A 13,228-nucleotide genomic window follows, 5' to 3' on the forward strand; every position below is an offset into this window, starting at 1 on the left:
GTGGCCGCTGGTCTTGGTGCGGCCACGGGGACTGGGGTGGACCCGCCACGCTGCCTTCTGGACCACACTGCCCACCGAGGTGGGCGCCTGGAGGCAGCGACGGCCTGGCTGCCCACAGATCCCGCAGCGGCCCCAGGCGAGCCCGCCTTCCTCCCTCGCGGCTGCTGCTTGGCAGGAGCCCAAGCCCCAGCCCCCGCCGCGGCTCTGAGGGACGCTCAGCCCAGGTCTTGGTGTGCAGCCTTTCAGGGCGCTTGGTTCTAGAGGCTTTGTTCCTGCGTCCCCGCTCCCCTGGGCGCCGTGCCCTCCACCTGCGGGGGTGCCCCCCCCCCCCCCCCGCGCAGCCCTGGGACCGCGCTTTCGCTTTGCAGCTTGCGCCTGGGCGCTGTTTCAGCTCGTGTCTGCCTTTGGACGTGTGGTTATTTAGAGGTTTCTGTGTAATTTTCAAATGTTCAGGGATTTTCCAGTTAGCGTTTTGTTACGGATTTCTAGTTCCTGATAACACAACGTGACGTTTCCGTCATTGAGTTTTCTCAAACGCCCACCGTGACAGGGACCCTGGTGGGTGCAGTTCCATCGGGGGCCCAGAACCGGCTGCTCCCGGAGGCGTGATGTCAGCCCCTGTCCTCCCGGAGACCCGCAGGGGTGGGGGGTGGGTGTCAGGCTGTCCGCGCCTGCCGGACTCGGATGCGCCGGAGGCCCAGGGACAGAGGATGGCCAGCCCGCGGGCAGGGAGCCGGTGCGGTGAGACGCGCTGCCTGGGGGGGTGGAGCCCGGAGCCCTGGTCTGGACCTTCCCTGCCTGCCCGGCTTCTCCCTAGCTGTTGCCTCCGCCTGGCAGCCAGCGTCTCTAGCCGACGAGGCATTGGCCTGGGGCTTTCCCTGGCACGAGCGGGGCTGGGGGCCTTCTGCCCTGGCGGTCGGCCCGACCTCTGCCGGCTGGGGAACAGCCCCTCTGAAAGCAGTTTGTGTGGCGTCGGGGTCCCAGGAGCCTGCTGCAGAGAGCTGGCTGAGGGGAGACGCTTCCTGGAAGGGACGCGCTTGTGCTGGGCTGCCTGTGGTGCGGGCTGGAGACCACGTGGGACAAGCGTGGCCAGGTCCCCGGCCTGCCGGCCGCAGCGGCCTTTCCAGCTGCGCGCCCTCCGGGTGCTGCATGGCAGCCCTCCTAGGATCAAGCCCCCAGGGTGGGCGGCTGCGCGTGTGGGCCCCGGCGGAGCGCCCGGAGCTGGGACCCCCACCCTCCTCTTGCAGGTTGCCCGCACTGCTGGTTCCCAGCCGGCCCCTGCTGGAGAAGCCTCCAGAGGCCTGTGTCCAGGCCAGAGCAGACTGGACGGTGCACTGGCCTCCTCCGGCTCCGGGGAGGGTCTCTGCTCACACTTCCACTTAGTGGGCGCCAGGGCTGGGCCTCCAGGCCTCCGAGCAGGACTTCCACTTCCCTCCGCCCCGCCTCCCGGGCCCTGCCAGGCAAGCGAATCAGAAGGCAGGCCCCAGGAGCGGCAACCTCGGGGAGGACTGCCCGGCTCCGTGGAGCTCCCCAGCACCGCAAGGAAGGCGCAGTTCTCCCCCCGGGCTCTGCCGGCTGGCTGGCAGCACCTCCTCCCGCTCATCCGACCAGGGTGGCCCAGGCTGACCCGCGTCCCACTGCGCAGGGGCCCCTCCAGGACCTCGAGGTAGGCAGGGCTGCTGCCCTTTCTGCAGGTGTCCAGGAAGAGCCTGTCCCTCTGCTCAGGGCTCCTGGGGCACGAGCCCTAGAAGGGCAGCAAGTGACCTCAACTCTTCTGCTTCGTCCGCCTTCACTGCCACGTGGTACCTGCTCGTTCATTTCTGTGGACTCAGCAGCAGGGGGTCAGGTGCAGGGAAGGCAGGGAGCGGGCTGAATGTCCCAAGGGCCGTCCACTGAGTTGCTGGAGTCCGCCTCTGGCTGGATGGGGTGACTGAGGGCCGCGGGAAGTCAGACTCCTGCAAAGACCCCACCGGCTGCCTCCGGAGCTTGGGGGACGCTGGCTGGAAACCACGTTCCCACGCCAGCTGAGGGCTCTCTCAGGCGGCCGGTCAGCAGCTCTGGTCCCACCACCAGGAGCCGGCTTCTGGCTCGGCCCAGGCCTCCAGACAGTGGTTCCCACTCCCGCTGGTGGAAAGGAGCCACAGTGGATGGTCCCAACCCGGATGGCCCCCTTGGCGAGCCGGCACGATGGTGCCCGAGTGGGAGAGGGAGAGGACCCCTGAGGTGTCTGGCACCCGGGACCTGAGAGCCCACAGAGGGCACCAGAGCGGCGCTGGGGCCGGTCGTGGGCGACGCAGCGGCCCCTCCCGGGACGGCGGGCCTGGCTGTCCCGTGGGCGGTCCATGGTTGCACCACCAGCCGCCTGCGGCCGCCGGAAAGAGAGGAGGTGGTGGGGCTAGGCTCTGAGTGGGTGCCACGTCCAGGAAGGAGGAAGTCCCCCACAGCCCTGCCTCACGCGCAGGCACAGGCAGGCGAGTCACGGCCTCAGGCTCGTGGCCTCAGGCTGGGGAGGCCCAGCCAGTGGGTAGGAGGCAGTGGCCCAGCAGCCCCACACTTTCGGGATAGGGAGTGCGGAGCCCAGAGCAGGGCCACGGTGCGGGGCATGCGGTTTTCTCAGATGCCACTTGTCCCTGGAGCCCTCCACGTCTTCCCCCACCATCATCAGAGCGACTCGGGGACAGAGAGAGCCCAGGTGCTGGGGGAGTGGCAGCAGGGCCCAGGTCTCGGCACCGGCACAGAGCAGGGAGGGCCGGGGCGGGTGAGGCCAGGGCCGGGCGTGCGACTGTCCCTCCCAGCAGCTCTCCCGCTGACCGCAGCCGTGACCACCGCCATGTCAGACTATGAGAACGAGGACCAGTGCTGGGGCGCTCTGGAGAGCTTCCGCGTGAAGCTCATCTCCATCATCGACCCCTCGCGCATCACGCCCTACCTGCGCCAGTGCAAGGTGCTGAGCCCCGACGACGAGGAGCAGGTGCTCAGTGACCCCAACCTGGTCATCCGCAAGCGGAAAGTGGGTCAGTGCTGCCTCAGCCGGGAGCGCCGGGCACAGCAACGGGCACCCCCAGCACCCACACCCGGTCCCGCCTGTGGGAAGTGGTGGCGCTTCTGGGCACAGCAGAGGCCCCAGGGGAGAGCCCAGGGCGGGTGGGCAGGACAGCCACGGCCCAGCCAGGCCCTGTGGGTTTCAGGCGTGCTCCTGGACATCCTGCAGCGGACCGGCCACAAGGGCTACGTAGCCTTCCTCGAGAGCCTGGAGCTCTACTACCCGCAGCTCTACAAGAAGGTCACGGGCAAGGAGCCCACCCGTGTCTTCTCCATGATCATCGGTGAGGCATGGGACCCCGCAGGCAGGCCGCCGAGGCTGGCCTCCTGACGGACAAACCGGGGACAAGAGCAAGTGTAAGGGGCGCAGGGCTCCGTCCTGCTCCTCTCTCTGCTGGAGGAAAGGCAGGCCCATGCTGGCGGAGGGGGCGGGGGGCTGCGCAGGCTGACAAACGGGTCAGAACCCCTCTGTCTGACCCCACCAAAGCCTCGGCTCCTGGAAGGACGGGCGTCTACTGGCGCTACCAATGGGCAAAGCTGCGCTTTCCCCGGCCTAGACGCGTGTCCTCTTGCCTCAATCAAGATCATGACAAAATGAGCCGAAGGGGGAGGGTGCCTGGCCTGAGGGCTCCGGTACCGGGGGGTGGGCCCAGTGTGGGCCGCAGGGTGAGTCAGGGGCTCCGCTTGCGTCCTCAAAGGGGAGCCCCAGCACCTCGGGGTGGCCGGTCGGCCGGGCCCCGCGTCTCCTGGAGGGGCCCGGCCGGCCCTCGGGCCGGGGGTGCAGCAGGGCGGGGGCGCGGCGGAGCGGCCGTGGGCCGGGCGGGCCCTCTGACGTGGCCCAGCCGTCGCAGACGCCTCGGGGGAGTCGGGCCTGACGCAGCTGCTGATGAGCGAGGTGCTGAAGCTGCAGCGGAGGGTGCTGGAGCTGACGCAGCGGCTGGGCTCCCGGGACGAGCTGGCCGCCGAGCTGCGGCTGAAGGACGGGCTGCTCCGCAAGCACCAGGAGCGCGCGCAGAGGCTCAGGGAGGAGTGCGAGGCCGGCGCCCGCGAGCTCCGGCGCTGCAAGGAGGAGAACTACGGCCTGGCCATGCGCCTGGCCCGCCAGAGCGAGGAGATGGGCGCCGCGCTCACGCACAGCCGCGACCTGCAGCTCGAGGTGCCCGCGCCCGCGGCCGGAGGGTGGCCAGGCGCCGGGGCGAGGCGGGCCGGCTGACGCGTCTGCCCCGCAGGTCGAGCGGCTCAAGCACTGCCTCGTGAGGGCGGAGGACGACTGCCGGGTGGAGCGCAGGAACACGCTGAAGCTACGGCACGCCGTGGAGCAGCGGCCCAGCCAGGAGCTGGTGTGGGAGCTGCAGCAGGAGAGGACGCTGCTGCGGGCGCGCGTGCGGGAGCTGGAGGCCGCCGCGCAGGTGGGGGCGGCCGGCGGGGCGGGCCCGGGCAGGAGCTGGGGGCCCTAGGCGGGTGGGGGCAGCGCTCAGGAGAGCGGGAAGGCCGGGCAGGACGCTGGTCCGAGAGCAGGGCCCACTCACGCTTAGCTGCTTCCTGCCGCCCCGTCCTGTTCACCAGCCCCAGGAAGGGAAGCCAGACAGGAGCAGCCCCTACGTCCAGGTGCCGGAGGGGGACTGGCGGCAGGCGCTGCGGGACCACCAAGAGCAGGCCGACACCATCCTGTCTCTGCGCAAGGCCCTGCGGCGGGGCGAGGCCCTGCACGCCCGGGTACGTGGCCGGCTGGGCTGAGGGACTGCCCCGTGTCCACGCGGCCCCTGGGATCCACACCCCGACCTCACCCCTTCCTGGAGGTGCAGGGGCGTGACCTGGCCCGTACTCCCCCAGGATGGCCAGGCCCCGGCTTTGGTCTGGAAGGTCAGGGCTGGCAGGGACCCCAGGGGCTCCAGCAGCCTCCCCCTCCCCCGGCCAGGCCCGACTGGGAGCCAGAACGGGCGGGCGCGGGGCCGGGGCGGGGGGCTAGCTGCCGGCTCCCGCAGTGCGTGGAGGAGAAGGAGATGTTCGAGCTGCAGTGCCTGGCCCTCCGGAAGGACTCCGAGATGTACAAGGACCGCATCGAGGCCGTGCTGCGGCAGATGGAGGAGGTGGCCAGTGAGAGGGACCAGGTAGGCCGCCTCTCACCCCGGGGGCGGGGCGCCTCGCCCTTCGCCCTTTCAGGGGAGGGCGCTTGTCAGAGAGCTCGGGGACGAGCGCGGAGGACCGGGAACACCCAGAAGGTGACCCCTCCCCCGCCGCCAGGAAAACCGCTCCACCAGCGGGTCGTACCTCCGGATTCTTTCCGAAGTACGAACAGTTCCATGTTTGTCTTACGAAACGGGAAGCTCTCTTGTTTGGCAAAGAGGTTTGTTAAAAATTGTTCAAAGATTTACTGATTTTAGAGAGAGCGAGAGAGCGTGCGTGGGTTGGGGGGCGAGGGAGAGAGGCTCCCAAGCAGACTCCTGGCCGAGTGGGGCTTGATCTCGCCACCCGAGACCATGACCTGAGCCGGAATCAAGAGCGGGGCACTCACCTGACAGAGCCGCCCAGGTGCCCCAGAAATAGCTTTTTTAACTTCAAACTCCGTTGGCCCTTTCGTGGGCTGGCTGTGCTCCTGGGAACCAGGGGCGGGAGTCCGTCTGGACTGGGTCCCCATCACTGCTTTCCGCCACCTTCCCGCCACATCACGTGGGGTCCTTTCTGGTCAGGTATGGTGGGTGCTTCAGTGACCGTCCGGAGGGGACCGGCAGCCTGTGCTAGGGACCTCTAGCTCTGCAGTCCCATGTTGGAAAGCCGCCCCACGGGGGCCAGAGTGTGCAGAGTGAGCATGGGGCACGGGGTCTGCCTTGAGGCCACAGGCGGTGGTGGCAAGCGGGAAGCAGCGCCGCCAGGCCGGGGAGCGGGGCTCCCACCTTCCCTCGGGGGCGGGCGGAGGAGAGGGGTCACTGTAGCCGCCGAAGGCAGGCCGCTAGCCAGGGACGCTGGGGATGGGCAGCCCCCGTGAGCAGCTAGGATTCTCTCTGGCTGGTCGTAAGGCAGAAGCAGGGACGGAAATGACGGCAATTTACAGTGGTTCCTCCAGTCCTGGCTGTTTCAGGCTGAGGGCTCTAGGGGATGTGAGTTAGCCTCCGGGCAGCGGGCCGGCTCCCGTGAGCCGCTCGGTGGGGTCGGAGTTGTATCCTCGGGTGTGGTCTGGCCGGTGTGCGCAGAGGGACGGGCGGTAAAGCACGGGGCACGCCCTGCTAGCCACCGAGTTAGTCCCCCACAGGCCGACAAAGCCGTGCGAGGGGCATGAGCGTGGGGGAGGGGGGATGTGCCCCTGGGCTGCGTGGGGGCGGGCGGGGGCTCTTCTGGGTTTGGGCTGGTAGATTTACCCACACTCCTGCGAGCCTTCAAGCACACTGGGCTGAGGGGAGCGGGGAGGGGGGCCGGGGACTCCCAGCGCCGTGGTCCCCGCAGGCCATCGCCACGCGGGAGGAGCTGCACACACAGCACTCTCGGAGCCTGCAGGAGAAGGACGCGCTGCGGAAGCAGGTCCGGGAGCTGGCCGAGAAGGCGGACGACCTGCAGCTCCAGCTGTTCCAGCGCGAGGGCCAGCTGCTGGCCGTGGAGGGCAGGCTCAAGCGGCAGCAGCTGGACGCGCTCGTCCTGGTGGGCCTCCTGGGGGCTGGGGGCCTTCCTAGTGCCCGCTGCTCAGAGCCGCAGCCCTGCCACAGTAGAGCCCAGGGGACTGGCCCTCAGGGGCAAGGGGATCCCCGGAGACACCAGAGCCCAAAGGAGGGGACTCCAGGCAGCCCAGGTCCAGGCCTGGCTTGGCTACTGCACCACGGGTGGCCTGGGGCAGGCCCCAGGCCTTCCTGAGCCCCCTCTGTCCTCTGTACGGGGTCCTTCTCCTGGGAGGTTGGAGGGGGCACAGCTCAGAACCTGGCAGGCCACTCTGGGGGTCAGGAGGGGTGTTTCGGGGTGCCAGTGGCGGCCACGGCCTGGAGAGGGGCCCCCTCTGAGGACAGGGCCTGGCCTGGGACCCCCTCACCAAGCCCCACCCCACCCCAGGCCCTGGGGGTGGCTGGGTTTCCCCACGGCCTGCTGACAGACTCCTCTTCTGTGACCACAGAGCTCCGACCTGGAGGACAGCTCACCCAGGAACTCCCAGGAGGTGCGTGTGACCCTCGGTGGGCTCCAGGCCACCATCCCCTACGGGACCTGGGCCAGCTGCTCTCCTCCCAGGCCTCAGCCGGGTGGGCTAACTGCCTTTGGGTCCTTGGGGCAGGCAGGCCCTTCCTGCCAGGTTGCCGAGAAACAGTGCAGCAGGTCGGGTGGGTCTCGGAGGGTGGTGGGCTGACGGGATGCCCGTCTCTCTCCCTGGTAGCTCTCGCTCCCCCTGGACCTGGAGGCCGTCCAGCTCTCAGACAAAGGTGAGGAGGGGGGCCGCTTCTCATGGACGAGTCCGGCCGAGGCCTCTTTGTCACCTTACTCGGCCCCATTCCTGACAGGGTACAGCCCTCTCCCATGGACCTCACAAGCCTACTTTACAGATGGGGACATTGAGGCTTGGAGGGACGAGTGACCCCCAGGCTCCCCAGCGAGCAAACAAGAGCCAGGTGTGGGGGGCCCGCACCCCAATTCTCATGTTGAGAGCGCGTCCCTCCATCGGAGCCCACTCGGGGCCCAGGAATGCAGCGCCGAGGCACCCTGCTCTCCCTGAGCTTCCGCTCGGGTGGGGGGCGGGGGAAGTCTGCCAGCGAGTGTGGGAGGCGCAAACAGAGGGGAAGGGGGGCGTCTCAGGGTCAGGCACAGAGATGGCAGAGAGATGGCCTGGGGAGTGACGAAGGGTGACAAGGGGTCGAGGGGCTCATTCTGAAGGTGGCTGCCAGAGGGGAGGTGGGGAGGAGGCGTGGGAAGCCAGACGGACCTCCTCAGCCTCAGGCCTGCCACCAGCCTCCGAGGGAGGCAAAAGAGGGACAGCCAGAGCAGACGTGAGGGAGCAGAGCTGTCCAGCGCTGAGCTTCAGGCCACGGAGCCCCAGCATGGGGACAGGTGGGCAGGACCCAGCAGGCAGTGAGTGGTAGGGGGAGACCCTGGGAGCTCCAGCCCAGGGTTGGTGTGGCCCCTTGAAGGAGCTGGGGTGGGCTTCAGGGTCAGAGGCTGAGGAAGGGAAAGTGCCAGCCCCGGGGGAGACCTGGATTGGGGTCTCTCCCCCTGTGACATCCGTGAGACTAGATGTTCAGGCTCCCATCCTGGCCAGTGTAGGGGAACCAGTCCATCTAGCACCTTCTGTCTGACGGTCCTGAGAGCCCTGAGCCCGTCCAGGCCCTGGCAGATCTTGAAAGGAGCAGGCAGCGTGGAATGCTGTGCTCCCAACCGCTGGGCGCAGAGCTCGATGGTGGGGCCCCGGTGGGCTTCCAGCAGCCTCTGCCTGCCTAGAGGGTCCGGAGTAGGCATTGACATCTCTGAGCTCCAGTCCTCTTGTGTACACAACGGGAGGCCTCTTGGGGCTCAAGCGAGGCCCCAGGAGATGGTGCAGGACTGGCCTGGCAGCTTCAGGGGAGAGGAGGTGGCCAGGTGTGGTCCCAACAGCTGGGAAGGACCCACAGGCCTACTCCTCCATTCCAGGTGGCCCGGCGGACGGGGACAGCCCACAGCAGCCCTTTGCGGCTCTGCAGGAGGAGCAGCTTTCCCTGACCCCCAGTGTAAGGCTGCCCTGGGGTCCCTGCTGCCCAGGGGCGCCCCTGGCACGGGCCTCTGTGTGACTGAGCCGGGAAGGCCGACTGTGCAAGCTGGATGCTTGGGGGTGATGGCAGGGGTCTCCGCCCACGGGCTCTGGGCTGCACAAGCCGGGAGCCGAGTACCCCCTGGTCGGCTGCGGCAGCGGGCAGGGGGCAGCAGGAGCGGGCAGGGGGCAGCGGCATTGGGCAGCGGGTAGCGGGCCGGGCGTGGTAGCCGTCGGAAGCCTGTGTTCGAGGCCCCGGGGCGCGGCGGCACCAGGACTCCGGCCCTCTGCGCGGCTTGCCGGCCGGCCATGCGTCCCGGCTCTGCGCGGTCCTCCGGACGCGGGCTGCGCGGTCGCGGGGCGGGGACCCCCCCCAACACTCCAGCGGCCTGAGCCCCGTTCCTCCCCCAGGACGCGGGCCCGAGCGGCGGGGAGCCCCCCGAGAAGGAACGGCGGCGCCTCAAGGAGAGCTTCGAGAACTACCGCAGGTGCGCCGCGGGGGCGGGGGTCCGGCCAGGGGGCGGGGACGGGGCGGGGGGGGGTGCGGCCCCGGAGCGGGGGGGCTGGCCGGGGGGTGGGGACGGGGCGGGGGTGCGGCCCCGGGGGGGACTGGCCGGGGGGGCAGGGGCGGGGACGGGACGGGGCGGGGCGGGGGTGCGGCCCCGAGGGGGGACTGGCCGGGGGGCGGGGGCGCGGCCGGCCCCGCGGACACGCGCTCGCCCCGCAGGAAGCGCGCGCTTCGGAAGATGCAGCCCGGCGCGCGGCCGGCGGAGGCGGACTGGGAGAACACCACGGGCAGCGACAACACCGACACCGAGGGCTCCTAGCCAGCCCCGAGCGCGGGGACCACGCCGCGCCGGGCCGGGGGTGTGCTCTGGGCGGGAAGCACTGTCAGATGCAGTTCCGTGAATAAACGACCGGGGTCCCGGTACCGTGTCCTCCGCCCGCCTCGCTCCCGCGTACACCCCGAGCCGCGCGCGCACCTCCCGCCTCTAGGGGGCAGCAGAGCGCGGCCTGCCAGTCGGCGGACGGAAGCCGAAAAGGGCCGTTGACGCCGCGTGCCCGCTTCCAAGATGGCGGCAGTACGGCTTCAGCCGCGTGGAGCGGGAGGGGGGAAACGGGGCGAGGCGGGGCAGCCGAGGTCGGAGGGCGGAATGCTGCGGGCTGCGCTGAGCCGCGTGCCGCCGCTACTGAGCCGCAGGTGGCCCCAGGGGCCCCGCCTGAGGGGGTTGTGGGGACGCGGGGGCGGCCCGGAGGCTGCGGAGAGAAGGCAGACCGGTGTCAGGGTCTGGGGCTGGCGGCGGTTGAGCTCGGGGCCCGGGGCCGCGCACTACCAGCTTGTCTACACTTGCAAGGTGAGCGTGCGACGGGTGCGAAGCTGGCTCTCCGGGAGCGGAGGACAGTATGGAGGGGTGGAGCCGTCCCCGAGGGCGGGGTCTTTCTGGGGGAGGGGTGGAGCCGCCCCGGGGGCGGGGCCTTTCCGGGAGGGGGTGGAGCTGTCCCGGGGGGCGGGGACCTTCCGGGAGGGGGTGGAGCTGTCCCCGGGGGCGCGGTCTTTGCAGGAGAGAGGTGGAGCCGCCCCCGGGGGCGGGGCATTTCCGGGAGGGGGTGGAGCTGTCCCAGGGGGCGGGGCCTTTCCGGGAGGGGGTGGAGCTGTCCCAGGGGGCGCGGTCTTTCCAGGAGAGAGGTGGAGCCGTCCCCGGGGGCGGGGCCCAGCACACCGGGTCGGTGTGCTGTCACAGGAGGCGGAGGCCCGGCCCCGGGGTGAAGTCGATCCTCGGAGGGGGCGGGGTCTTCCTGAGGGGCGGGGCCAGGCACTTGGCGTCACCTGGGCTGCGGGTGTCCCCAGGTGTGTGGGAGCCGGTCCTCCAAGCGCATCTCCAAGCTGGCCTATCACCGGGGCGTGGTCATTGTGACCTGCCCCGGCTGCCAGAAGCACCACGTCATCGCCGACAACCTGGGCTGGTTCTCAGACCTGGATGGGAAGAGGTGAGGCCCCGCGGGCAGGGTGGGAGGACAGGCCCGAGCACCCGCTGGCCTGCGGGTTTGGGGCCCCCTTCCTGTCGGGAGCCCCGGGGAGCCTGCGCCCCCAGCCTCCTCGGCACAGGAGGGGCTTTGGGTTTGAGTTTCGGGGAAACCAGGAACGACTTGGGCAGGGATGGGCCCAGCCTCCCATGGCCCTCACCGCTGGCCTGTCGGGGTCGGGGCTGTGAAGTGAGGGGCGCGCTGGGCTGATTCCCTTTTGTCTTGGGCTCCCTCGTCCCCACAGAGAGGTGTGGAGGGTCAGCTCCGGCGGGGGGCCTAGTGCCTCACTCGTGTCCTCTGCCCACGCTGGCCCGTCGGTCAGGCCAGACTCGGGGTGTGTGTGAGGCGGTGTGCACCCCCTGGGCAGGCGCCTCCTGGCTGGGGGTCCTGGGCCGTTCCGCTTGAGGGCGGGTTGGTAAAAGCTGCTTCTGGGGGCTCTGAAGAGTCCGGAGGTCAGCATGTGGGGAGCTCGTGGCCACACCAGAGTGGGGACCCACGCTCCCAGCTCCAGCCTGGCCCCGGGCTGCCCTGGGGTGGTGCTGAAGAGCCCAGGTACAGGGTGGGGGCCCTGGGAGCGTCACGACGCCTCCTTCTCTCTCAGGAATATTGAAGAAATCCTGGCGGCCAGAGGGGAGAAGGTGTGCCGAGTGGCTGGCGAGGGGGCCCTAGAGCTGGTTTTAGAGGCTGCCGGGAACCCCAGATCCACCCCTGCTCCAGAAGGGGGTGAGGACCAGGACCCCACTCATCCTGGCAAGACGGAGCCCAGCTGACTCTGTCTTCTGCCTTCCGGAAGATGCTTCGGCCGGGGGCCGCCTGGGCTGGCCTGTTTTCTCTCAATAAACACACGTCCCGTGGAGATGATGGGGCCTGGCGCCTTCTTCTCGTCCCTGGTTCCGGAGTCAGAAGGACTCCCAGGAGCCTCCGCCAGGTGGTGGTCCTGGTCCTCCACGGTCCCTCTGCGCAGAGGACAGGCCCTGTACTTGCTCGCTGGCGGTGCTGTGTCTGTGTGGGAGGAGACGGGGCGGGGAGCCCGAGCCCCCTGGCCGTGGCCGGTGTCCCCGGACGGGTCCCTCTGCTCCCTGAACTGTGCCTTCCCACCCGATGAAGCCGGGAGACCCTGTTAGGTGGAAGGGCGGGAAGACGAGACGTGGGACAGGCGTGGGGCAGCGGGGACGTGCTCTGCAGGCCGGGACCCTGGGCTTGCTGGGTCTGGCGGGGACCTGGAAGGCATGGCCGATCAGCCACTCTTTTTCCTGGGGAGCAGCACCCGCCATGGGTCCCATCTGGCCAGACACGGGGAGGTCCTCCCTGTCCCCGTTCCTCCTGTGCCCCCTTGCCGACCCTGATACTTCCTGCAGGGCACCGGGGAGCCCACGCCGCCCTCGGCCCTGACCCTTGGCTGCGGGCCAGAGGGGGTCCGCACATCAGGCTGCTAACCGTGACCACGGGGGCGGGTGGGCGGCCGCGGTGGCAAGGCGGGGGTGGGAGTCTCGGTGGGCCGCGTGCCCCACATGGTGCCCTGCCCCCAGGGGCGTGCGGTCTGTCTCCCAGCCGTGTCTGACGGCTGCTCAGGATGTGCTGTGTTTATGGGAGGAGCGCGGGTATTTCCAGAAGTGTGACCTTCATCATTAATCACCAGCCACAGCCCCGCAGGTCCTGGAGCATTGGAGCACTGCGTCAGCGCCCCGGCTCTGCCATTGTTCCCCAGGGCGTTGGCAGTGTGTGTGTGTGACTCAATTACCCCCTTTCTTTCCCCGGGCAAACAACCACCTATTATCCCCCTCAGAGCCTCCCTCTCGGAGACTCGGCCTGGAGGCTGAGCCAGCCCCTGCGCCTGCCCCTCCCCGCAGGCCTCGGGAGGCAGTGCCGGGCCTGTGCCTGACTGCCTCATTGTCCCCTGGGAGCCCGCTGGACCTGACAGAGGACGGACAGAGGACGGCGGCCTGGGCCAATCCCGCTCTCCACAGATGGGGAAACTGAGGCCGGGGTGTGGATGTGGGGATAGGCCACATTTATATTTCCCGTATTCTGATGCTTGACGTCCAGGCCCCACTGACCCTGGAGGGGCTGAACGCACCCCATGGCCAGGTACCAGCCAACGAGGGGGCCCCACTGCCGAGCTCCTGAGACGGTCCACACCGTTGCGTCCCTGGGAAACCACAGCTCCTGGAGGCACTGAGTGGCAGTGCGGCACCCCGTGGCAGAGCCGCCTTGGTTCCCAAAGCACCAAGGACTGTCGGGTCAGGGTCTCTGTGACAGCCCCCCGGGGCCCCTGGGGGTGCCCCCTCTGTGGGCATGTCCTGACTGCGGTCCTCCCTGCAGACCTCCCTCCCAACCTGCTTTTGGCCTCCCCGGTCCACCCGCACCTCAGGGGTCTCCCGACCCCCACTCCCGCCCGGCTGTGCAGCCTCCTGTGGTCAGGCTGGTGCCCTGGGCCCAGCAGGTCACTACAGGAGAGGTGAGTGAGGC

The 13,228-nt window shown here is 69.5% G+C and overlaps 2 protein-coding genes across 4 annotated transcripts; both read left to right on the forward strand.

Moving 5' to 3' along the window:
- Positions 1-2,830: 2,830 nt before the first annotated feature.
- CARD9 (caspase recruitment domain family member 9) lies at positions 2,831-9,771 on the forward strand (the record flags this gene model as incomplete). 3 transcript variants are annotated; one of them, XM_080820680.1, is made up of 12 exons in its annotated part: positions 2,831-3,014; positions 3,189-3,326; positions 3,894-4,198; positions 4,272-4,451; positions 4,609-4,758; positions 5,028-5,153; positions 6,484-6,675; positions 7,139-7,180; positions 7,394-7,439; positions 8,638-8,714; positions 9,146-9,222; positions 9,462-9,686. In XM_080820680.1, the coding sequence occupies 12 exons, from the start codon at positions 2,831-2,833 to the stop codon at positions 9,559-9,561; spliced, it is 1,617 nt and encodes a 538-aa protein (XP_080676806.1). In that variant the 3' UTR covers positions 9,562-9,686. The 3 variants fall into 3 exon arrangements, with proteins under 3 accessions (XP_080676806.1, XP_080676805.1, XP_080676807.1); XM_080820679.1 differs by lacking the exon at positions 8,638-8,714 and having other exon boundaries at positions 9,462-9,771; XM_080820681.1 differs by lacking the exons at positions 7,394-7,439; positions 8,638-8,714.
- DNLZ (DNL-type zinc finger) lies at positions 9,686-11,615 on the forward strand. Its single transcript, XM_080820683.1, has 3 exons — positions 9,686-10,089; positions 10,584-10,723; positions 11,361-11,615. Exons 1-3 carry the CDS (start codon positions 9,808-9,810, stop codon positions 11,527-11,529), a joined length of 591 nt encoding a protein of 196 aa, XP_080676809.1. The 5' UTR covers positions 9,686-9,807; the 3' UTR covers positions 11,530-11,615.
- Positions 11,616-13,228: the final 1,613 nt, after the last annotated feature.

The sequence above is a fragment of the Martes martes genome (genome assembly GCF_963455335.1).
Source record: "Martes martes genome assembly, chromosome: 12".
Classification (NCBI taxonomy): domain Eukaryota; kingdom Metazoa; phylum Chordata; class Mammalia; order Carnivora; family Mustelidae; genus Martes; species Martes martes.

Excerpts from the sequence above, each read along its gene's own strand:
- DNLZ (XM_080820683.1), top strand. The coding sequence starts at position 9,808 with ATGGCGGCAGTACGGCTTCAGCCGCGTGGAGCGGGAGGGGGGAAACGG. Across the intron at positions 10,090-10,583 it reads AGCTTGTCTACACTTGCAAG|GTGTGTGGGAGCCGGTCCTC; the intron begins GTGAGCGTGCGA and ends GGGTGTCCCCAG. Across the intron at positions 10,724-11,360 it reads TCAGACCTGGATGGGAAGAG|GAATATTGAAGAAATCCTGG; the intron begins GTGAGGCCCCGC and ends CTTCTCTCTCAG.